We start from the raw sequence: 24,879 nt of genomic DNA, 5'->3' as shown, positions 1-24,879 counted from the left end.
CTTAAAAGGAGGCCCATCAGTGTTCTCCTGAGATCCGGGGTCAGGAGGTGGAAAAATGCTGTGGCCTATGCATGAGCACTGCCTTTGGAAGAAGTGATGAGCACTGCAAAACAGAAATGTAAGCTCCAAAGACAGAGAAAGGAACCTCACCATGTAAGCCTGTGCTTAACCTCAAAATCCCTACAGCTCTTCTACCAAATCAGCGTGGAAGAAGTGATGAGCACTGCAAAACAGAAATGTAAGCTCCAAAGACAGAGAAAGGAACCTCACCATGTAAGCCTGTGCTTAACCTCAAAATCCCTACAGCTCTTCTACCAAATCAGCGTGGAAGAAGTTCAGGAGCCTGATATTACCTTCTAGGAAGTCTCTAGGGATCACATATTTGCTTGTGAGGAACTGGTCTACCCAAGGGCGAGAGGCATTAGGATGGCTACCCAGGCTCTGAGATCTAACTCTGCTCCAGGAATTAAAGTTTCCCTCAAATTAAAGGATGGTTTTCTTGAGGGTGCTAGCAGAATCACCTGCCGTGCATCCTGGTGCAGGAGACATGTTTCTGGTGTCCAGGTGTGCCTTTTCCAGCTAAAATGTGATAAACACACAAACATGTCACCCCATCTGTGACCAGCAGGCAGATCAAAAGGGACATTTCCCCTAACTTACAGCAGCTTAGGATCAAGGCCGAAACTCTTCCCACTGCAGATAGGTTTCTGTATTATTCTCTTCAAACCTGGCAAGAAAAGGTTCTTCAAAGCCATGTGCAAACCTGGAAAATAGGCCATCATCTTACCATGGGTCTGCCTAGGGGATCCCACAGTGTGCTGCTGGCATGCATTATAACTGAGGGGCATGAAAATGAGCTGGGTTGGACACGCTGCTCCAACACAGACATACTTGAGCTGATGAACTGGCTACCCCAAAGACTTTCACCTGAAATGTAACACAGACTGTCTGAAAGTACCTGAAATAGCTGGCTGCCTTCCACAGGAAGCAAACCTGGTCCCCTTCTGCAGCTAAGCAAAGCTGAGTGTGTTGATCTCAATGTTAAAAAAAACCCATAGCACAAGGATGCCTACATTGGCATCCTGAAATGACAGGTCTTCTCCTTGAGATGCTGATGGGCCAAAGGTGGAGAGGAAGCTGCATTTGGAAGTTTAGCCTTGACTTTAAATGGACCTTTGGGGAAAGTGTAAGTCCCAATTTGCAAGGAAAAAGTGCAACTCTTCTATTCCTGCCTCCTACACTTCTCTCCAGCATTGCCAATGGTGAGTAACCTAATGAGAACCTCATCATAATGAGGTTGTGTTTCCCGCTGCTTTGATTCCATCAAAACACAACACAGTCTGTGAAAGTCACTCTTTCTGCCCCCTGCCAGAAGAAGGGTTGTATTAACCAGAATTTTGAGGCCAGGGCATTCCTGAATTCCGGTGCTGGAACTAACACTGTCTCCCTCTACCACCATCACCTTCACTGGACCACTTAAAAACTGTGATTAACAGTGAGATCTCGTATGAGTTGGTCTGGGACATCAGTTATTTTGACCATCTTTCATGAGCAGTCAAGTGGTGCCCCTTCGAACTTAATATTGACAATAGCAATGATTTTAGAGACCTTCTTTGAATAGGAGGAAAAAGTAATTGCAAGATATTCCTTGTAAGAACATTGCCAGGCCCCGTAACAGCTACGATTTTAACAAAGGGGATGTAATGATGTGACCGGGTGAGTACTCTCTTTTTTCTTTTCTTTTCTTTTCTTTTTTTTCTTTTTCTTTTTTTTTTAATAGGCGTGAGTGTATAATTTTCATTTTATTCCCAAAGTTTGCTTTAAAAAAATGATAGGAGGCATCTCACTGCAGCACATAAGAATAAATAGCTACTAGAAGTTAAGGCATGTATTCTTCACCCAGTGGATGAGAGCATCACCAGGCTGATGGTCTATCTGCTAAGTGAGCATCCAAGCAGGTATTTAAGGTATGTATCATTCAGCTGGTACAACACAGTGAGTCCTACAGAGAGGAGTTGTGGGGTACTGTGTTAATAGATACTTGGGCAATTTTAGAGATGCACCCTGCTTACCTTCAGGCGCCTAATGAACAATCTTCTAAGACATCATTACTGTGAATTCTCAGAAGCTGCCTTCCAGTAGTGAGAAGGCAATCTCCATGCCTTAGTTTCCTAGAAACAGGTAAGAGAAAATAATAGCATGAACAGCCATGCAGTAAAGCTGCTCTTTGTTCTCAACCTTACTGTGTGTGTTGTCTGTTACAATTTCAAACTCTCAGGGTAATTAAAAAGATTTTACTCAGTCAGTGTGAATATTTGCATCCACGTAGCTGGGATGGCTGAGCTGGGCTCAGAACACCTTTATTCTGGCATCTGCAAGAGACACTGTGTTTGCCGATAGATGACAGAAATTTAAGATGCCTGACTAATTAGTTTCCACACAATGTTCCCATCACCTGACAAGGCATCTCCATGTCTAGACAAAGCCAGCCTAATTATAATTAATAGCCTGACAGTTTAAATCATTTGTAACAATGTGTCATCTTCCTTAGCACCTTCTAGCCAATAGAATTAGAGAAAGTCAATTACTCCTAATTAGCCAATGTGCAAATAAGATGTACCGAGATCATCAACCCAATATTGCTGACCGACAGGCAAGTGATAGAAGAAAACTGTTACCTAAGGAAGCCAGCTAACTAAGTGCTCTGATATCTGAATCTCGATAGCACTAGGCAAAGCTGAATTTGAGAGGTGTGGGTCTCCTGAGACCCAGATCTCCCCAATCCTTCCTCTGAACTGGATTCCTGGCATGGAGAAGGGATAAGCCCATGAGCCCTTGACGATAGGGAGACCCAATACTCTGTCTGCAGCATTTGGGGACCACCTCTGAACTGCCCAATTTCCCTGGGGGCTCTGGGGCACTGCAGGGAGATGGGAGAGGCTGCGGGGGAAGAGAGCCAGGCCAAGAGGGAAGAAGAAACCCTCTTTCTCAGATGTGAAAGGTCAGTGGCTCGCATTAAGTCATTTCACAGCATGGCTGATTAACTAACAGTCATTTGACTTTGATTAAAATATTTGGAAGAGCCCAGCTGCTGCTGGAGGCAATTCTGACACAACACTCCCCTTGCCCTGCACCTCCCCAGTGGATTTGAAAGACTTCACGCAGGAAGGGGGAAGAAACAGGGGAAGAGCAGCATGAAACTTTGCTCTTAGACCCATGTGCTACACTGACTGATTGTAATGGGAAGTCCCACAGAATGAAGTGTGCTCCCCTAGGAGCAGAATATTACATGAAAAAAGATATTTTCTATTTATTTAGGTTTAAAGAAAAAAGAAAATTCATTCAGAAAGAGCAGTTGTACCAATACTTTTGTTTCTATCAAGCATCAGAATTAGGAGCAACAGACAATAATGCACAAATAACTAAATAAATTGGACAGCCAATAAATAGACACAGCAAAAAATGCCCCTTCAGCCACCTCATTCAGAACCCTCGCAATCATGGAGCTCCGGCAGCTTCAGGTTACTGAAGATCAAGAATGTAAAATAATAAAAACTTCCAAAATTTAAAAGATAGCATAAGTAATAAAGCAAGTGCTTTATAATTTGAAATGATCTATTTGTTCCTTTAAATACCAATGGGCTTGCTCAATGAAGTGGGAATTTAACTGTATCCATTAAAAGATTGAAGACCATAAATGAAAAAGTAGCAATTAATTGCGTTGCCTATTTTTAAGAGGTTGGAGCTTAGTTTTTCACACTCTGGCAGTCTATCAAACTCAGCTCCATTACAGATGTCTTGGAGCTGAATTGATGATGATATTCCAAACTAAGGGCATTCTCTGCAGTAGTCCTACCCTGATGAAGGAGCTCGAACATATAGATGGCTTATGTGATTCTATCATTCTTACAGTGTGAATTACAAATGTTAGAAATGTCAGCTTAATGAGTCATGCAAGAGTCTTCAATGTTCTAAGTCACTGGATCCAATTAATTTTTAAGTGTGCCTAAAATGAACAATGAAGACTGAGAAGAAGCAATCCAGTGGTTTCCCCATACTCACTTTTTTACTTCTATTTTATGTCGGAATAAATAATGCTTCCAAATAGCTATTCAAGTCAATTATTAACAATGATTGACATTTCTGAGGAGCTGATAGTGTGTTCTCTTCAGTTTTTAAATCTGCAATGAAATGATTCTAACTTGCGTGAACAAAAAAAAGTGGTAATTTTTTCTTTTCTTTACCCCTGTTACTAGTAAAACTAGTCACAGCAGTGACATGACAAACAGGCATTTTTTTAATATCTCCGTCCTATTTGCTTCATTGTACTTGAAAACTGCTTTGGTTTTGTACTGTATTTGCCATGATGTAACAGAGTGAATTTTATGTCCAGTGAATTGTGATTCTATTGAGCACTATGGGCCAGTGCCATTGGCTGGGCTTACAACTATGAAAGTGAAGAGTCATGCACTGTTACAGGCAGGTTTTTCCTGATTTTTACATAAATAATTTTTACCATAACCCAGCCATCAGGGCCATTAAATTCTAGAGTATGACTAGTGTGCATCTTGCTAACAAACGTGCATTTGCTCATGCAAGAATCACCAGTGGCTTTTCCCCCAAAGGCTCCATGCACTAGAAACATTTTTTGGAGCAAGGAAGAATGAAGCACTGAAAATTTTATGTCTGAATAGAAGATTCAGCTTGACTGAGTGGACTTCTAGCAAAAGACATCAGTGGTTTATCAGACTCCATTGATCTTGAGTGATGCTGCTGGTGCAAACATTCCATTACAATATCAGAGAAGTGTCTGAGATGGCATCTCTAGGGCTGATTTTAAAACTCTTGTAAATAACAGGCATTTAAAGGCAAGATTTGGTTTGGATCTGCCTATCCTAATAAGAAACCCTTACCTTTTTTGTTGTGGTGCAGGCAGTTCTAGGAGTATAACCTGAAAACAGAAACTGTCAAAACATGAATATAGAAAGAGACACCAAAAAAAAAAAAAAAAAGCTATATGCTGCCAGAAAGTGTCAAGAAAATTCTCTGCTTGGAATACAGAACTTTACCTGTGTGGTTGTGTTTTAAGAGCCAGGGGACAAAAACTTCAGCTTTGCTGTAAGTTAAAGGACGTTTAAAATAAGGAATGAATGAATGAATGAATGAAAGAGGAGAATGGCACAAGTATACAAGTGAAACTGCAAAAAATGCGTGGCTTATTTATGCCACCTACTGGATTTTTCCTGAAATATCTTTTCAATATCTTTTCAATGGGTTTAGTTGTCACGTCCATGTCTGTCACTCCAGCAAATATTTATCTTTGGGGGGGGGGGGGGGGGGGGAGGAGGAAGGCTACTTGCACATTGCACATGTGGACCAGCAAATATCAAGACAATGACTCACATAAGTAAATGATGTGTGGACTATCATAGCTCCAGGACTGGAGATGGGGGTAGCTGTACACCTGCTACTTGATTATTTATTTATTCTGCTAACTTGATGGGTGTAGGACAGCAAATACACCCAAAGCTGCAGGCAAGAACTAAAGTCCAGCACCGGTGAGTTTCCCAGCCTCTGTCATTGTCCCAGGAGGAACGTGCTGGCACCATTTCCCTCCTTTGCTGGACTCTGGCTGGCTGTCTTTGATAATTTGTTCTAAATGTTCAGAGTGTTTATGGACACGTTGATGTTTTCACAGAATCATAGAATGGTTTGGGTTGGAAGGGACCTTAAAGATCATCTAGTTCCAACCCCCCTGCCATGGGCAGGGACACGTTGTTTTCAAACAATGCAAACAGGCAGTGTGAATGCTTTATCTTCCATCCCTCACCACTCCTGCAGCTGAGGCTCTGCGGGGAATCCACAACCAGCCCTGGTGATATGGTCTGGTGATATCTGGTGATATCTGGAAAATGACCTGGTAGAGTCAAAAAGATCTGCTGTGACAGAGGGGGAAAAACCTTCTGGCTTGACCCACTGACAGCAAAAAAAAAAACAAACCAAAAAACCCACCAGAATCAGATCTAGCAGATCTCTAAGATGGACTTACTAAATGCACTCAGCCCTGCTGACTTCTGTGAAACTAAAGGTCTTCACTTTCCAGTCAATGGTGTCAGAATCAAGTCCTCTTTAAAATTTGTTATCACCCTATCAAGATGCTCAGTCACGCTGAATGTGGTGGTGCAGACATGGCTTCTTCACGTATGTCCCTTAAAATTATGATCTTGTTAGCAAATAAAACATTTTTGCAAGGTTTAAGACATCAGCCAAAGGCATGCATTGGCCAAGGACAGATTGTCACTAACAGGTCACATTTTGTACTTTAAAGACTTATGCAAAAAAGTTAAAGCTAAAGGATAACTATCACCCACCTAGGTAAAAAACCAAAAAATGTCATTTGAGTCTTCTTACATGTTGCTGTTTTTTTTTTTTCACCAGAAACATTAATTACAATTATTTTATTTCCAAAGGAGCTGGCAAACTGCAGTAATGTTTAGTCACTGACATCATCGCTGGATTCAAATCAAGAGACACCCAGACTTACATTAAATGAATGCGTATGATTTCCTGAAGGCTTGCAGTGAGATTGCTCTGATTTGTGTTAGAACCGCCGGCAGTTTATAACCATCTCCTATTCCTTCATGACTCCAACGGACGTCAGACACAGTAATGTGTTGTCATCCTCACCAAACACCCATTAAACAAATCTGAGGCAAACATTGCACACTAAAACCACACTCAAAGTGCGACTTGAGCTAGCAAAAACAAAGCAGTTCATTGTTAAAGGATCAACTATGTGCTTGTGTTCACCAGGCATCTAGGCATTTTGGTGGTATTCATCCAGAACTCAAAATACTACATAGTATCTGTGCAGTTAGCCTGAAAATCTTTTCTCTTTTTTAACTCCTTCTAGTTTTTCTCTTCCTTCTTCTCCTGTCATTTCTGATGTGCTTTTTCTTCTCCTACCTTTTCATACCTCGGTTTGTTGGTTTTTATTTTATTTTGCCTTTCTTTTCTTTTGATTTAGCCTCCTTTCATCTCCTTTTTAACTTGCATTTTCAATTAACTTCACGACAATTCGCATTCGAGCACTTGAAAACTTCCTCTGTGGTGTGCTCAACCAGGCACAGAACTTCACAAACTGGAGTTTCACTTTCAAGACTCGCTCCTGGACAGCAGCTTTGGAGCCTGGTCAATGCCATTACAAGTTGAGAAGATCTCAACTGATTTCGTTCAGGGAGGAATTTCACATCCCAGTATAGGAGGCTAAGCACGCCCGTCTGCATCATTCACCTTCGTAAGTATTAGTGATCTACACCACTAGGTGTATAGGCAAATCGTACTTTTGTTCCACTAAACATTGTATTAATCTTCTCCTCTTTTCCAGGACAAATGTGCAATTATTGACATCAGAAATGTCAATCCCAGCAAGGGGAAAAGTTCCGGTTTCTGCGAGTTGAGTGCTTGTCACACCAAGCATCTGCTGGTGCCTCACTTGAGGACCACCTGACTGCTCAATGTGGGGGGCTTAACAGGAGTGTTTTAATGTGATCTCTATGGAGGATGGAAAGAGACAAAAATGTCTCTTGCCTTGTATTATGAAGGAAAAAGTTCTTTAAATGTAGTTTAGTGAATGCTAATGGAAAGCATCGAGGAACAAGGATCTGGGGCTTTCTTCAGCCTGGGATAGGCACTGGTTGTTTCCGGCAGGGAGGCTCAGTCTGAGCAGAATTAGCTGGGAGATAGCTGATCTCGAGGAGAGAGAAGCTTTCCTTGGCTTCTTCTAGCAGAAATAAATTTCTACCTACTGTAACTTATTACCTTCTGATATGCTGAGTCATGAAGCTGGGGTTATAGAAATCTTTATGCAATCTTTATAAATCAGCCTCACATAATCTCAGGCGCTTTCTGCTTCATCTCTGTTGAGTCACTCATTTGACAGTTGTCATTCATCTTAGATTGAGATGTAATTTAATAGTTTCATTTCAGCATGAAGATAGCGTCATCTAAAGTTGAGCCCAGAAAGATTTAAAGGTGTAACAGAGGAAATATTAATACTGTAAATAATATCTGTAGAGCTGCATGGGTCTATAAATCACGTAGTGCCAAGTTGGAAGGGGAGCCTATGTAAAAAAGAAGAGGAAAAAGCATCTTCCCCTGCCTTCTTCCGGAGAGGAGCGTACCCGCTGTAGCCACCCACACCTGCTCCTGAGCTGCTGGTTGCCCAGTTGTCACCACAGCCTCACGCCTGTATTTGTGGGGACCACCTATCCCCACTGGTACTGACCAAAGCGTGGTGGTACCCGCTTAGGGATGCGAGTGCAAGGGTAACCTGCAAAGGGACGCCGTCTAGCAGGCTGCCAGACGTCTCACCAAGAAGGGCTGCCGAAGGGCTGCAGCAGCTCGGGTGTTTTATTCAGGCCAGGACATGTTGTCGGGCTAGCCAACCCCGGCCCGCCCACCACAGGGGAACACGGCGCTTAATAATGGCCTCCCCGCACCCCGGCTCCCTCCCTTACACCACGGCCGGCGTTACCGCCGTGGCCGTGGCCCGGCCCTTGCCCCGGCCGGGAGGGAGGGCAGGGCCGCCGCAAGACGGCCTCGGAGCCGCCGCCAACCGGGACGAGGGGCACGCTGTCAAGCCGGGCCTGCGGGGCAGCACGAAGCCAAGGCTTCTAGGGCCGCCGCCCCGGCCCAGCACCCACCGCCCCGCCGCCCACCCGACGGCCGGGCTGGCCGCGAGGGAGGAGCGGCGAGGGAAGGGTGGCCGCTCCCCCGCCCCCGGCGCCGGCCCCGCGGGGGAGAAAGGGCTCCGCGGCCCCACGGGCCAGCCGGGGGTGGGGGTGGGGGGGCCGCGGCGGGAGGGGCGACGCCGGGCTGCCGCCCGCCCGCCAAAACGCGCGGGGTGGCGGGACGGGACTGGACGTGAGTGGACCCGGCAGAACCGCGCCGACCCCTCGTCCAGCAGCCCCCCTCCCAGCCCGCCGCGATGCCCAGTGACTCCCCGGCCTTCAGCAAGCCCCCGGATGCCGCCGGGCCGGGGGACAAGGCGGGCGGCTTCGTGAAGGCGGCGGCCCTTATGGCGGCCGCCCCGGCGGACGGGGTCGCCGCCGCGACCGGCGGCGCGGCGGGGAAGAAGCCGCCGCGTCTGCCCAAGTGTGCCCGCTGCCGCAACCACGGCTACTCCTCGCCGCTGAAGGGCCACAAGCGGTTCTGCATGTGGCGGGACTGCCAGTGCAAGAAGTGCAGCCTGATCGCCGAGCGGCAGCGGGTGATGGCAGCGCAGGTGAGCCCCGCGGGCCGGCCTCCCCGCCGGGGTTCGCTCGGGGCCGGGTTGGGGGTGTGGGGGGGGTGTCGTCTGCCCGACGGGAGTGGGTCCTGCCGCCCCCCCCCCCCCTCCCCCGGACGGGCTCAGTGCCCTCGGGATCCCCGCGGTGGCCCGGGCGGAGCTGCACCGGGCTGGAGCTGCGCCGCCGCCTTCCTCAATTAATGAGACTTTTCGCTCTGTTAATTACATATACATATATTAAATTTTTTTTTTAATATTTTTTTTTTTTTGGCATAAAAATAGGCGATGCCCTGACGGCGTGCAGGGTTTAAGTGGCGGTGAGGCGGCGGCGGCGAGCGCTGGCTGCTGGGCTGGGAGCCCGCCTGAAGGCACCGCCGTCGGAAAACGGGCAGAGCCGGGACGCGCTGGCAGCCCTGGAAGTGCGCGGATCTGGGTTAAAAACTGCAGCGAGGAAGACTTCACGTTAATGGCAGATTGTCGTTTTTCAACTTGGGGTTTTTTTTTGGTTTTGGCTGGTTGTTGTTTTTTGGTTTTTGGTTGTGGTTTTTTTTTTTTCCTTTTTTAACTGGGCAATGAATAATCCAGCCAACTAACTGATTAGTGAGAATATTTTCCACTGGCGTTTTCAGATTCGGTATATCTACTTTTCCTGATGCTAAGCGGTATATCTGAGTGCATTTCGAAAAATACCTTTTTTTTTTTTTTTTTTTTTTTAACGGCGTTGTTCCTGATTTTGCATAGAGCGGCTCTGTAAAGAGCCATGTAGCTGGGTCATCTTAAATAAACGAGGACTCAGTAGTCTTCATTGAGAAACCAAACTGCCTCCAGTGCTGTGTAGGAATAACTTTTTTTGTTAGGTAGTCCCGCCGAAGTCACAGCTCGTCGGCATGTAGATGACCGCTTGGTTAGCCCTTGTGATCCTTATCTTGAAAACCTCATTAAGAGGACTCCTAGGGGTGTAATGGCCACTAGCTGCTTTGAGCCCTGTGAGTGGGGTCCCATGATCTCGTGTCCCTTGCAGACAAATTAATTGGAAGGCGGTAGGGCTAGTGGTGCAAGTGAAGGTGGTGACCTACTGACCCAGTCTCTGCAGGTAACGTGCGCTTGGAGCTTCGTGATCCCACATGAAGTGGACGTACTGCTGACAAAATCTTAAAAACCTGAGCAGCGCTGGATGAAATCCTGCCCCACTTCTGTTTTTTTTTATAATTTATTTACTTAATTATGCGGTGCAGGTATACTAATTGTCCTCTGAACTTCCTGGGAGCTTTCGTTTATTTAAATAATTCCTCCTTGTCAGTGACATGGCAGTCCAGAAGTTGTTATTGCGCCCAGGTTACGTGCACTTTCTCTGCCCAGTGTGAACCGTGGAATAATAAATGTGGATCCCCTTGCTACCTTCCTCTGGGGAGGTGGCACGAAACAGGGTGTTGCCTGCACAAGTGTCCCGTTCTGCTGCTGCCCTGCAGCTGCTGTTAGGTGGTGATTGCCTCCTGCTAGCAGGTCCTGGAGGTGGCCTTCCTGGGGGGGGGGGTTTCTCTTCCCTGCCTAGTGTTTGAAAGTGGTTTTGAAAGCCTCCCTGGCTGAGCCTTATCTGTGTAGGAGTTACACATTGAATGTCTGTCTTTGCCCCTTTTGATATATTTCTGCAGTAAGCCCCTTGGCGCTGGTGGAATTTTGCAGGTCAAGGTTATTGGCTTGTGAAGTCAAAGTTGCCTGCGGTGGTTGCAAGTCTACACCCCCTGTTTGGGATGTCTCTACTGCAGGGGCTGTTCTTATTTTCTCTTAACGGTATTATGCATCCATATTAGAAAAATGTTGCTGTTGAACATGTAAACGGAGGGAAATCCTGTCCAAGTTGCCCAGGAGAATTCATAGAATCATAGAATGGTTAGAGTGGAAGGGACCTTAAAGATCATCTAGTTCCAACCCCCTGCCATGGGCAGGGACACCTCCACTAGAGCAGGTTGCTCAAAGCAAGAAAAATGCCATGATACCCATCTGTAATCTGGGACAGATTTCCAAGGTGCAAATGCAGATTGTAATATGCAGACTGTAATGGGGACAGCAGTAATCCGCTGCCTAGTGAATCAAATGCAAAATCAGTCACTCGTCAAGTTTCAGGGTAGGTAGCCATAAAGCCCCCAGCACGGTGTTTACTGGCTGGACAACATGCCCTGTTTGGCTCAGGAAGGTGGCTGTGCGAAATTGATCTCCAGTTCAGGTGAAGCAGAAGAGGTCCTCTCTATCTTCAGGAAGCAGGGAATGGGGTTTGTTTGCATCCATGTCCACAGAATCACAGAATGATATGGGGTTGGAAAGGACCTCTGGAGGTCATCTAGCTCAGCCTCCCTGCCAGAGCAGGTCCAGACTGCATAGTGCCTGTGGGCTTTGCCAGTGCCAGCTAAGCTATGTAACATCACTGTTGGGGAAGAAGTGGGGAGCTCCTGCTCCAGGCCTGGCCAGCTGTCTGTAATGTGTGATGCTAGCTGAGGTGATCGCAGGATGGTTCCTTACCTTTGCTGTGCTTCTGCCACGATAACTCTCTCAGCACAGTGTGTACTGAGCACTGAAATTCCCTTGAAGGGATAGATTTCCAGCAAAGAGCAGCAGATTGCAGAGACAAGCCCTCATAAAGAGCTGCTTTATATTGAGGAAGAAAACATAGCAGAGCCAGATTAATTTCTTATCCCCAGCAGCCGTGTATCAGCAGCAAGGAGGTTTGTGCTTTCCACAGTATGCTTTGCCCAAGGGCAGCTGTGTTGGGTGAATAGTCAGTTTTAATGTCTTCATGTGGCTTTATTGGAAGGAGATGTATATAGCACCAGCGCTTCATAGGTTTGTTCCTATACCTTTGGACAGAGCAGGGGTTGGGTTTGAATAGCTTTATAACTTACTTTATATTCTCCGCTAACCACTGACTGGATCGTGACCTCGACACCATAGAAAGTACTTACCAAGGGGAAAAAGCAGCTTTGTGTTTGAGTCTTTCATTGTTGCCATTATAAATTGTGCTCAAGCCAGACAGCGTGCCTGATGTCTGTCTTCTCGTCCGCAGGTTGCGCTGAGAAGGCAGCAAGCTCAGGAAGAGGAGCTGGGCATCAGTCACCCGGTGCCCCTTCCCAGCGCCCCCGAGACGTTCGTGAAGAAGAACAGTGGTGGCAGCTCTTGCCTCTTGTTGGAAAACAGCAGCCCTACGCACTCAAGTACAGCCACGACGGCAGCTAGCACACCACCAGGTAAAGTGCTGGGAGAGCGATGCTGAGTGCTTGGGGCAAGGGCTGACCTGGCTTACCTGCTGTTGCATCTCTTCCCCTGCCCTGCCTGCAGCAGCGGGGCTGTGGAGAGTCCCTGCTCCAGGAACTGTGTTGCACAGTTGGGACAGACGGTTAGCAAAAGGGAAGAACCCAGGATCAATCTTTCACATTTTAATTATTATTTTTACTTGAAAATCAAAATCAGTTTGGTGTAGACTGGCACTGTAACTGAACTCAGTAGGGCATATACCTGCAAGTAGAGGTTTATGAGGAGCTTTTCTCCTTTCTCCCAAAACATGTGCTCCTGCCACAGTCCTGGCAACTGCGTGTTGGCTGCCTGTGCATCTTCCTCAAAACTGGGGAGTTTTCAGCATTATATAGGAGCCAAGTATGTAGGTAATGTCATTGACCCAGCCCGTCTTACATGGCTCGTTATGGTGGTACATCTGCTTTGTGTGGCCGGGTGTGACGAACTACGAAAGGCTGACGCAGCCCTTCCACTCTGCTAGGCCTTTCTGTACTGCATGTAACCCTTGTGAACCAAAACAACAACAACAACAATAAAAAAAAACCCCAACTAAAACCCAAACAGTATTTGTCTGTAGATTCAGTAAAGCCATGCCTAAGCACAGCTGGGACTTAAAGGCGCTAAATTGAAGACTCCAGGCAAAATGCTTTTTCCTATGCAGAGCTTTTGGCTGACAGATACAGCAATTGAATATGTATAAAAATGGAACTAATGTAATTGACTTCTGTTGTATAGGCAGAAGAAAGCAAACAAACGTAGAGGAAAGAAGCAGGAAATTTCTTTCATTTTTTAATCATCTGTGCTGATACCAATAATACAGGTGAATGTACTTCCCGGTTAAAAAGATGCTTCTATAGTGGACAGTACCTTGCATTAACTAATAAAAGGACAGCACATACGTGTGTCTGTCAAATGTCATCACTCTGTTTTGCAGGCCATTTAAAGCCATGTCAGATGGATTTGTTGCACCCATTGCAGGCAGGCAGTTTCACACCAATGTGGAGGAATTTCTTTGGGAAGCTTTTAGAAGAACTGGTTGATAAAACAATAAATAGCTTTTTATTAGCTTTTTTGTTTTCGTTATTGCAGTCATGTAAGTGTCACCTTTGAATCGATGCAGTTACTCCTTTCATATTTGGATTACTGCATGCTTTGTCTGTAGACATGGAGAAGATTAAAGTAGTATATTCAGTAATGTATAGAGATTGTGTGTAACTCAGGAGAACAAGAAAACCCTTGCTTATACAGAAAAGCCAAAAATGAAATTGTTTTCCTGTCAACAAAATTTGCATAGGCTTTGGTCTTAATGTTTTTAAAATGTCAATGGAGGTATTTCATTTATTAATCCCACTTCAATAATTTCTTATTAATTGAATTAAATTATGGTGTTTTAACGAAAAGCATTCATTAAGCTTAACGCAATTTACATGCTTGTATGAAGACCTGAAAACATGAAAATGCCTTATTTTAAAGTAATTTTAATTGTTTGGAAATTTTTGGTTGAAGCAATTGTAAATGGTTTGCAGTCATCTTTCTTAATGGTGAATTTTTCTGTGTGAGCAATTCAAATACATTGTTTCTCAAGCATTTTACTAAATAACTGTGTGTGGGTGACAACATTTAAAATACACGGCTTCATCTCCAGAGAGATGTGATTCCAGCCAAGAATCAAGGCAGGGTCAGCTTTATTTACCGGAAATGGAAAGATCCTGGAAGACTCTGGGAACGAATAGAAAATTGGGTTCATAATTTTGTTCTTCGGCACCTAAGCAGCAGCAGAAATTCATGCTTAGCTCGAAAGCGACTGCACTGCATGAAATTCTATCCCAGCTAATGTTGGTAGGTTCGACTGTTGAAAGCAGTGTTAAGTGCTCATGGGTATGGGTTTAATTCTACCAGTGTCTGCCTGCGGGCTCTGAAGCTGGAGAAGGTGCTTTGCGTTCAGCCAGACCTGTAGGGTGGCTTCATCAGGTGTCAGAGTACAGGCTTCCCCCTGGAAAGTCTGATTTTACAGTGAGGAATACTGCTTAAATATTCTGATGCTTGCTTTTTTTTTTTTTTAGCATATGAAGGTCTTTTGTTGGATATGAAGCTGCTGGGTGTGATGTGACATGAAGTTCTTGTTTCAAGTGTCAGGTTGTTTCAGGACCAGGTACGCGAAGAATTCTTGCATTGCTGTTTTATCGTTTTACTGGTACCCTCATCTGCAAGCAAAATGGGAGACCCTGTTGGAGCAGCATCCAGGTGTCTCAGTTTGGTAGGCTGAGGTGCTGATTTTGCAAGAATTTGCAGTAATCATTAAGGTAGGCAGAGAGAGCGAAGCCCTCAGTGGCAGAGGAAGCCAGCAGCTCCCTACAAGCCCTGGAGGATCCAGTGGCTCCTTGGGAGGGCAGCGTGCCCTGCATGACACCCGTGAAGCTGGGCAGGAGATGGCTTTGACAGTGGTAATTCTGTTCCTCCTGTACGTTTTCGGCTTCACAGGAGCAGTTTTGCTTTCAGACTCCCCTCACGCAGAGCGTTGTTTGCCGGCAGAGGAGTGATGTGCGCAGGAGTCACACAAATCAGACACAGTGCCAGAGAGAGAGTCTTTCCTTGCTGTATCCATTTTATCGGCAGATCAGAAATATTGTGACATCTGGGGAGACCAGAGACAATTTTTCAGATCCCTTCGTGACATGCTGTTTTTGAAAAGGAGAAAAATGAATTATCATGGCCGTAGTGTAGGGGTTTGTGCATTTACCATCCACTATGGATGGAGCGTATCTTCTCCACTCAAAATCAAACTGGGAATTTGCAGGGTAGTTGGAAGGGAGCAGACCGTGGTCACAGGGCATTAGGAGAACCTCTTGGAAACAAATTTTGTAGTTTCTGTGCATTTTCCCTTAACTTGCAGGTTGCAGAGAGCAAAGGCCATTTAGTTGTACAGAGCAGCAAAAAGTCGTGATGCCAGGGCATCTAAAGTAGTTGTCCTTCCTTCTCTAGGGCAAGTACATCCTGTTCGGTTAACCAGTGTGCAAAGCTCGGGAATAAAGACTGTGGTGAGGCATTTAAAACGTGCCTTTCAGACATACTCAGTTTTTAAAACCTGGGTTCTTCCCTGTTCCATGTCAGTTTGGTACCTCTGCCGTTTTAATATTCAGAAATCACTGGGGGGGTGGTGTGGGAAGCATGATCATGGAACGCTTTTGAGTGAGAGCTGCTCACACTAAGGGAAGGAGACAGTGCGTTCCAGCTTTCCTCCATTTTATTTGGTCCTCATCACGGACTAAGGGTGGTGTTTGTCATTTGGTGGATGGGGGTGGTGGTGTGGCTGGAACATACATCTCCCAGTGACTGGAAGGTGCTGGAAAGCACCCCTTCTGTCTGCTACTCTGTGCTCCTGTTGTCCCAGTTTAGAAGCATCCAGTATAGACGGGATTACTGCCTGATGGTAAATGCCAGCTGCTGCTCCTGTGCTCTGCAGTTATCCATTTCCCATTGGCTTTGCGATGGTTGTTAGTAACAGGGTTGTTCAGGTGCCTTGGTAGCATCACTACCACGTTGACAAGTTAAACATGCAGTTGTCAGCAATTGTGAGTAATAAGCTTGTGCTTGTTATTTCCCTTTGATACATTTATTGTGTGTGACAGAAACAAAATAGTGTTCTTTTTATGTTTCTCTAAGTAGATGCTGCCTTCACTTGGAAACTGTTTGAGGATCAGATGAGTTTTTATCTGCTCGTAAATACGGACACTAGTGGGGTCAGCAGTAATCCTGTGCCTAATGAATAATGGTACTCAGATCCCTTTGAACTTGCGGTGTCCTAGGTGCCTGTGAAAACCCTGCCTTGCCTTCTTTACTCTTCCTTTGCTTCTTTCAAGTTATCTTCTGCGCTGACCTTTTCTGTGACACTGCATTGTAATTTCAAAAACTGGTGACCTGGCAGATGTTGTGCTGCATAGGTAATGAAGTTTTTAAAAAAAGTAACTATAACTGGAAGATATCATGGCCTGATTTAAAAAAAAAAAGTGAGACATTTTCTTTTTGAAAGAAAATCCTTTGAAGTCTTTACAATATAGTGCCATACGCTGTCAGAATTTCAGTTTTGTCAAAAAAAGTCTCAGTCTAGTCAACTGATGGACAATATGAGGAAGCTGCCATGGAAATTTCACTGTGATACTGCTTACGCACTGATTGTGAGAGAGGTTGTGGAGCGTCCATCTTTGGGGAGACTCAAAACTCAGCTGGATGGTGCCTGAGGACATGATCCATGTTCTACTTCGAGCAGAGTTTGGACCAGCTCGCCTCTGGAGGTCCTTTCCAAACTAAACTATTCTGTGAACCTATGAAATGCCTACTTTTTTTTTTTTTTTTTATTGACATTAAGTCAACATACTGAAATTTGAAATTCAGCCAGCCTCAATACTGATCAGCATTTGCAAGCCTGGGAAAGAAATCCTGACTCTTTTGACCTAAAAGCACTTGATGACTAAATCTATGCTAGATTTCAAGAGAAGTTGAGCGTCGGGGGGGTTGACAGGTGGTGGAGAGGATTGCTGGTTGAGGTGGCGGCAGCCTCAGCAGGGCTGAGCAGTAAGGAGAAGGAGGCATTAGCCGCTTTGCCTGCCCATGCCAGGGCTGACATGATGGCTGCATGTCCTCAGAGGTCTTGGTGGGTCTGCAGTGGTTACTGGTCCATAATCTTGCTCTTTCTTTTTGTCTTTGTCTCCTCATTACTGTCTGATGATGATTTTCTGTGCTGTGCCCGCTATTTCTTCACCAGTTTTAGTTGCTGGCTGCCTCCCGGTCATGCCCACTTTCCTTTGATACTGAGAGCCAAGCAGCCTCATCCATTGCTTCCTTCTTTTTCTCCAGCTTCTCCCACAGACAACAAATCTCTGTTCAAAAAAAAAGAGCATAATTGAACATGATGTGTCTTTACTGGATTGCAACAGCTGGCAAAGAAATAAGCTTTGCATCCTTCACCTGTGAATAACTAACACCTTTTCATCCATAATCAGCTGTTTTGCCAACTGCAGTTGGCTGCTGTTAAAGCGTGAGAAAAAGAGTGACATTTGCCTGTGTCTCTTGTAAGAGTTTGTGAAGTGTCTTACCTCTCTTGGACTGGCGTTATTTCCACAGCATGAGTTAGACTGTGTCTTGGGAAGAGTTGCTGGAGATGGTCTTCTGCTGGTATAATGGTTTTCTCAGTTGCTAAATCTCTTTCAAGCTGGATTAAGTAAATATTCAGGGAGTGTTTTTCTTTGAACAATTTGTTCTTGGTTTAGGCTAAAACTTTCCCCTAATAGGCTTTTTAAATTTCTGACTGGTAACAGCTAAGCGATGAGTGAAACCCTTCGCAGTGTGGTGGCCATGGCTTTGTACTTTTCAGTTCCTACTGAAATCACGTGTCTTTTGCTCGGAGTTGTTTAAAAAGGCATTGCTTGTGAAACAAGGGGGGTGTTTCTGCCTTTCTCTGCTGCTTTGGTTTCATCGTACTTGGGAACGCTGCAAAGGAGTTTTGAGCATCTCATTATAAAAGGACATAGATAAATCTGAAAGGATAGAGGGAAGGGTGACAAAAATGATGTATGGCTTGTAGAAAAGGAGACTAAGGGTGGATATAACAGTCTATAAATATTTGAGAGGTAATAATATGGAGGAGGGGGAGGGATTATTTACAGTGCTTGAGACAGCATAACAAGGAGCAACGGCTTGAAACTAAAAAAGACAAAATTAAATTAGACAGTAGACACTTTTTCTCCTAACTAGAAGTGCAATTAGCAACGGAGTGACCTGCATAAGGACAAGGGGGTAAGTGAAGCATAATCAGGAAAGGTGTTTAAGAGTGTGTTAGATTACGATCTCAAGTGATTAATATGGGGGTAAACTCTGATCAATGTGCAGGTTAAACTAGATGACAGAAATCTCCTGCAGCTTTGTCATCTCTTGTATGATTCATTGCCTCTGGCCATTGTTTGGCTGTGTTAAATAAATCATAATGTTACAGGGTTCTGCATCCCTGATTAGATGTTTCCAGTTAATTCTCCAGTTCTGGAGCCTGCAGCTTGCAAAGCTTGCACTTTCCCTGCTCCTCCTTTCAAGCGGTAGTCATTCGTTGTCTTTGCAGCTCTGTGTGTGTGTGTGTCTGAAATAGGTAGAACTGGTGGCAATTTTCGGAGTCAAGAGTCTAAATGAAGAAGTTTTCCTTTCAGGCTTTCGATTCTGTCTGAATCTTCAGTCGAAGTGTAAAAATAATACTACCATAAAAAGATTTGGAAAACCTCAGAGAAGATTGCTTTTCTTTCTGTGTGCCAGTGGTACTGCAGGTCCAGGGCTGTCTTCAGCAGGTGCAGGGGCTGGGGAGATCTTTCTGCAGCGTGTTGGAGAAGCAGGAGTGCCGTGGGACCAACCGTGATCTACCCAGACCTGCTTACATGGGGGGAGAAGGGCTGCTCAGCCCCAGGGCTTCTGTGACTGCCTTTTGGTTGGAGGGGTGGAGGTGAAAACCCACAAGCAGCTCAGCAGGTATTTCCATCCTTCTTTCACATTTCAGAAGAGCTTTTTTCCCCTAAAGAACTGGGAGTAGATTTTTTTTTTTTTTGCATTTTCCAAAATCTGTCGCCCTAGGGCTCTTTCTGTTTGCAGCATCTTTCTGTCCAACTTTTCTCACACCAGGTGAGGTTTCCAGACATAGAGCTACCAGTTAGAGAGCATGGTTCCTGCTGAGCAATGGCTGAACGGACTTTACTGTGCACCCTGTCCTAGCACCCGGCTGCTGGGGGTTTCTCTTCCTACCGAAGGCCGGAGGGGCTGGTGGGCAACCCCTGTTGTTCTTCGTGCCTTGGAAGCTCTTTCTCCGTCAGGCTGGCATTTGCATATGTGCATTCACATTTAAAGAGTTATGTGTGCTGGCTTGTGCTTCCCATTTGTCATTATGAACACTGAGATAAGGAATGGGGCAGGAGCAGAAGATGTACTAGGAATTTTCTATCCATGGGCACATTATTACACTATCTGCAGCTAAACTCTTGTTCCTTTCTATGTCCTTGAAACAGTTATTATGACTTATCTGAATGTGTGGGTCTTTCTTTTTGTTTTTAGAAAAGATGTAAGTGGGGAGTGAAGGAGTACTGCACGCTTCCTTAACTGAACACTGGCATGACTTCTTGCTTTTTCTTTTTTTTTTTTTTCTCTATGCTTTCTTACACCTCCAAGACTGCTTTCGTTTGCTTTATTTATCAACTAACTTCCTAACTCAGCCTGTTGGCCTATTTTTCATTTTCAGTAGATTTGTCACTTAATGACATGGGGAGTAAAATGCAGTTTTGAAGGCTTCTTTGTAGGAACGCTTTTTCGTATGCTGCTTCTAATTCCTTGTTGTTTTTTTCTTCCTGAACTTTGTTAAACTTTCTTCTGAGTTTGAGTACCTGCTGGTCTTAATCAGAGTTGTGAATAGCTAAGTTATATAAGTACAAGCATCGTTCATGTACTTATGCCCTATGTTTTCTTGAGGAGCTTGTGGAGAGTCTGTTAAGCACTGAGCTTCTCTTCCTTTGCAATGAGATTGGATGCCTAATTATTTTATGACTATTTTTTTTTCTCCAGTTCCTGTTCATACTATGTGTATGGCTTACAGCATAGGCTACCATTTGCTGACTTGGATGCCTATAGTCGTGGGCACACCTGAACCTGATGTAAGCCACTGTAGTTCCAGTCACTGCACATTTCTGTCTATCAGTTGTGCACGAGCAGAATTCATTAGCAATCAATTTGCATTTGCATGGAAGCAGATTTTATGAGTCCAAATGTTGTTGTTATTCCATGCAACCCTGGCGATCATGTACAAAAGTGATGCACATGCATGTGATTTTGGCACACTTGCCAAGGCGCAGTGGGGTGTCCACAGTGGTTCTTTACCACACCTGATACTAGTTTTTCCATCACGGATTAGGTAGACAGAGTGAAAAAGCCCTCTTGTTATTTCTAGTTGGTCTTTTTTAGAAACTTTTTGGGTTTCTGTCATCATATGGCTTATAACCAAGCACGAACTCCAGCTAATTCCAACCATCGCCCTACTCCCTTTATTATTTTTAGTGTGAGCCATAATGATTTTATCCCAGTCATATTTCCTCCAAGGTCTCCTATCTCAGACACTTGTAAAACCTTCCCTCCCTTCTAATGTTCTCTTTGATCTGTTGTTAATGACTTAAATCCCTTTACGTTTAATCCACACCAAGTTTCTTTCTCCTCCTCTCAATTTGCTTCTTTGCGCCTGCAGGTGTCTGGGCTGTTTTCCATCACTGTCTAGAAATCTGGTTTTCTTTCCTAATTTCCTTTCTCCCTTAATTTCTTATTCTATTTTTTTTAAGTTATGGTGATTTTAAGTTTTGCTCCCATTACACACATGAGTAGCATGTTGGATATCTGAATGCTGTTAGTTAAATGTTTGTAAATTTCTTTCTGAAACCAGGTATCTCAAGATGAATAGTAACATGTATACATATATATGCGCACATAGTAGTCATACTCCCAGCTGTTACACTGAAAATTGAAAATGGCACTGCTCCTTGTTTTCTGAAGTACTAATTTTATTGGTCCTGATCTGGTTAGCTGTCATGCATGATAATAATTTTAAATGTATAAATAATCCTGCTGTCTCAGTTCCGTGTGAACAAATATGTGCTGAAGCATTAAAGTAGTGCCTGGCATCTTCACAGATTCAAAGCCATGTTCAAATATTTTGAGTGCTTTTTCTTTACTAAAGAAAAGCACATTCTTTTTTGCCAATAAAGTTTTTAATAAGATCACGATAACTATATTATAAAGACCAAAAGTACAAGTAAGGAAAGAACAAGGATTGCCCCCCAGCTCACATAAAGAGATCAACTACTGTGCTCTAGTCAGTGGCAGAAAATGTTGAAAGTGGGATTTGCTGCTGTAGACATCTTATTGAGGGCCTGAAGCTTGCATTAAGTGTGGAAATAAAAAATATTTTCTGTAGATTTTATTTCTTCAGCCATATTAGGAAGATTTTTAAGTTGCATGCTAAATGTTTGCAGCAGATCATTTTTATTAAGTGTACGCTAAATGTGAACAAAATGTGCCCTCTCCAACTCTACTGAAATCAGTGGTGGTATTTCAGCTCCTCTTAGCTGGAGCTGGACTGGGGCTACGTGTATGACTGGGAAACTTACTATGTCAAGCTGCAGTCTTCTGGCTGGGATTTCTCCCTGCGTGTTTTTTTCAGCTGTATTGAGGAATGCACACACAGAGTTAACAGTCATTTGACCCATTATTGGATAATAATTTTGTGTGTGGAAGAGAGGAAGAAATGCTCAATGTTTTTTTCTGATTGTTGCTTTGAAGAAAGGCAGATGATACTGCTGTATTTAGAGATGGTGACATTCTGCTTTTGTTTCCCGCAGTAACTGACATCAGCAGGATTGGATTACTTGCATGCAATATTTAAAAAAAACCCGCCCCAAACAACAGAAAACTTGGTTGAGGATCTCTCTGGTCCATTAGTGCTGATTTCCAGTAAGTCTTCTAACACTGAGGAAATTCCTAAGGCCTGGAAGAAAGCTAATGTTATGCCAGCGTTTAAGAAAAGCGAGTGTGGTGGGATGAGAGGCTACGAATCAGTCAACATGACACCAGTTTTTGTGAAAACAGCCGAACAGTCCACAGCAGACTGCAATGTGGAGGAGGGGGAGAAATGCAACTGTTAAAGGATGCTCATGCAATATGAATTAACAGAAGTTTATGAGTAAAAGATTCTGTCCAGTTGGTAATGTTTTATTGTTATGAAATTGTTTGAAGTGACATACTGATGCAATCAAATTCTGCAAAATTCTGCATTTAGTTTTTGTATCCCCTGACATCTTGATTAGGAAACTGAATTGACAGAAAAGCGATATTATATGTCTCACATGGTTTTAAGAAGGATCGTATCAGTCTGAAAATGTAGGTCTGAGTAGGGAATCTAATGCAGCGGTGATCCTAGCAAAGCCTGACAGGGACCTGCTCTTGACGGTAGGCTGTGTGGTCTTCCCATTGGTACCTTCGAAGCAAGCCTGGAATTGCTGCAAGTAGTCTTGGTAGGTCATGGAAAGGTGCATGGACTGGGAGGCAGTGGAGAAGACAGAAGCACACTGCAGGAGGGCTTGGCTAGATGGTTGGTCATGGGCAAGCAAGAGCCACTTATACCCAAACCAGAATGGGAGTCTGTCCCTGAGAAACACTGTCACTGCAGAGAAGCTCATGGCTATGAGGGTACTGTGCTGAATGTTAGCAGTTCCCAGTGGAAAAGGATGACCAAGGACTGGTACAAGCCCTTTCAGACAGACCTGTGATGATGGGAAGGAGGCTTGGTGGCTTCTGCACCGGAAACTGGTGAGGTGCCTGTGGGACTAGTGGCACGCCTTCCCTGGTGATGTTGTATGTACAGAAAAATGGACTCTCAAAGGATATTGTGAGGGATACCATTAGTGGTTATTAAGTAATCATACCACACTGGGCTCAGGAACATCACTGAGCCAAAAATGACGGGAGGCTGGGAGAGGTGGCGAGGGAGGTACCATGTTGGTTTGCTCTGATCATACTGTTCCCTAGGTTTCTCTTTATGGCTGGTGGTGGGGATAAAGCCATGGTCTGAACCAGCACAGCTGGGCTTGAACTTGGAAGGGCTCAGGCAGGAGACACAGAAATGATTAAAAGACCAGAAAACATATCCTGAGGTGAGAGATGATGGTTTATTTTGCCCTTTAGTGACTCTAAGATTTAATTAACACCCCATACAGTTGTTCTGCATCGCTTGTGCTTTTGCCAGACTAGACCAGTTCAAGTTGAAGTTTTCAGTGTCATTTCATGGGATGGGTTTTGATGTCATGAACAGAAGCATCATGTGGATGCAGACTCCCATGAAAAGCTTGTGTGTTGGGTGCATCCACCATGTGGCTCAAGCAAGACAATAACAAACAGCATCAATTCTAGGATCTCCCAGATTTTCTTGAAATGTGCTGTCCTTGCTGCTTGACTTTTTGTTCCTCCTTCTGTCAAATGTCATTCTCGGTAAGATATGCTGTCCCACTTAGGACTGGTTTAGCCCTTCATAGGTGGAACTGGAAAAGCTTATTCCACTTTGCTCAAGTGATGGCTCCAGCTTTACTCCTAGAGGGAATTTAAAAGTAATACCCATTCCTTCAGGGTGAAAAGGAGTATTGTTCTAGGAGTGGGGTAAACCTTGAGAAGCAGGAGAGCTCAGCTGTTTACGTCTTCATGGGTAAAGCCGTCTCCTGCCCCCAGGAGACGCCTGCCCTGTGCCTGCAGACTCTGCTGCCGTGATGTCCGATAACTCTGGCTGAACCCGTGGTCCAGCCGCTTCGTCCGGTGAGGCGTGTTACGGGACACCCCGACTCTGCCCTAGCTGTCAGAGAGCTGCTGCAGGAGAGGTGCAATGACTGGTTTGTTTTGTTTTGTTTTGTTTTGGGGCCGTGGGAGGAGGTGAGAAGCGCGGTGGGAGTTGGCTGGTGATAAGAGCCCGGGCAAGGCATAGCTCTGATAAGGAGGTGGGGTATATCAGTGCCTTTGCGCTTCAGCTCCAGGGAAGAGGCCAAGAGCCTGCAAGAGGCTCAGGGTTGTTGGACTGCGCATTTTTTCTTTTTTTTTTTTCTTCTTTTGTTTTTTAAATGTGTATTTCTGCTTTGAGAAGAAAGGCTGAGCAACTATGTTCCTGGGGTACGATCGGAGAGGTACCTTATGGACTGCGGTGGAAATAAGCTGTTTTGGCTATGATTTACTCTCTTTAGCCTGGAGACACAGCAGCTTTTAGCCCACGCGTCTGATATGGCTGATAACAGATTTTTCAACCTCTCCCTCTAATAGATGTTAGTGGTAGCACAGCTGGGCGTCCATGGCTGTTTGGGCAGGTGATCCTAAACAAGGAGGAAAATGAACCGCTGGATTTGGCGTTTGAGCTCAAGATGGGCTTGTGGCATTGTTGGCAGTTGGGGGAGGGAGGAAAAAATACGCTTTTCTCGAAAGCTTTCTTGTCAAAACAATTGGGAGGACTGCAGAGGTGGTAAATGAGAGTAGGACAACCCCATACATCTCAGACACCGGGCTCCAGGACAGGGGTACGACCACAAGCTACCCTGCTGCCCTTGGCCTGTATTTGCTGGCTCATCTCGAGTGCAGGGAGACTCTTTTCCCTGTATCCCTGTTAAAAGGTCTCCATCTGCCCAGTCGTTGAGAGGAACCACAGAGTGATGGGCCAGAGTTCTGGAAACTGTGGAGAAACTGCTGAGAAGGGTTTTGTCTTCACA

General features: G+C 44.8%; 1 protein-coding gene across 1 annotated transcript in view; it reads left to right on the top strand.

The window, feature by feature from the left end:
* Window positions 1-8,989: 8,989 nt before the first annotated feature.
* DMRT1 (doublesex and mab-3 related transcription factor 1) overlaps window positions 8,990-24,879 on the top strand; it is a 62,296-nt gene continuing 46,406 nt past the window's right edge. The window contains exons 1-2 of the mRNA XM_074166096.1: window positions 8,990-9,286; window positions 12,348-12,528. Coding sequence (XP_074022197.1) covers window positions 8,990-9,286; window positions 12,348-12,528 — 478 coding nt within the window. The remainder of the gene's footprint in view (window positions 9,287-12,347; window positions 12,529-24,879) is intronic.

This window comes from Numenius arquata, chromosome Z (genome assembly GCF_964106895.1).
Source record: "Numenius arquata chromosome Z, bNumArq3.hap1.1, whole genome shotgun sequence".
NCBI classification, from domain to species: domain Eukaryota; kingdom Metazoa; phylum Chordata; class Aves; order Charadriiformes; family Scolopacidae; genus Numenius; species Numenius arquata.
The sequence above is the reverse complement of the archived record's forward strand: the minus strand, read 5'-3'. Positions and strand labels throughout refer to the sequence as shown.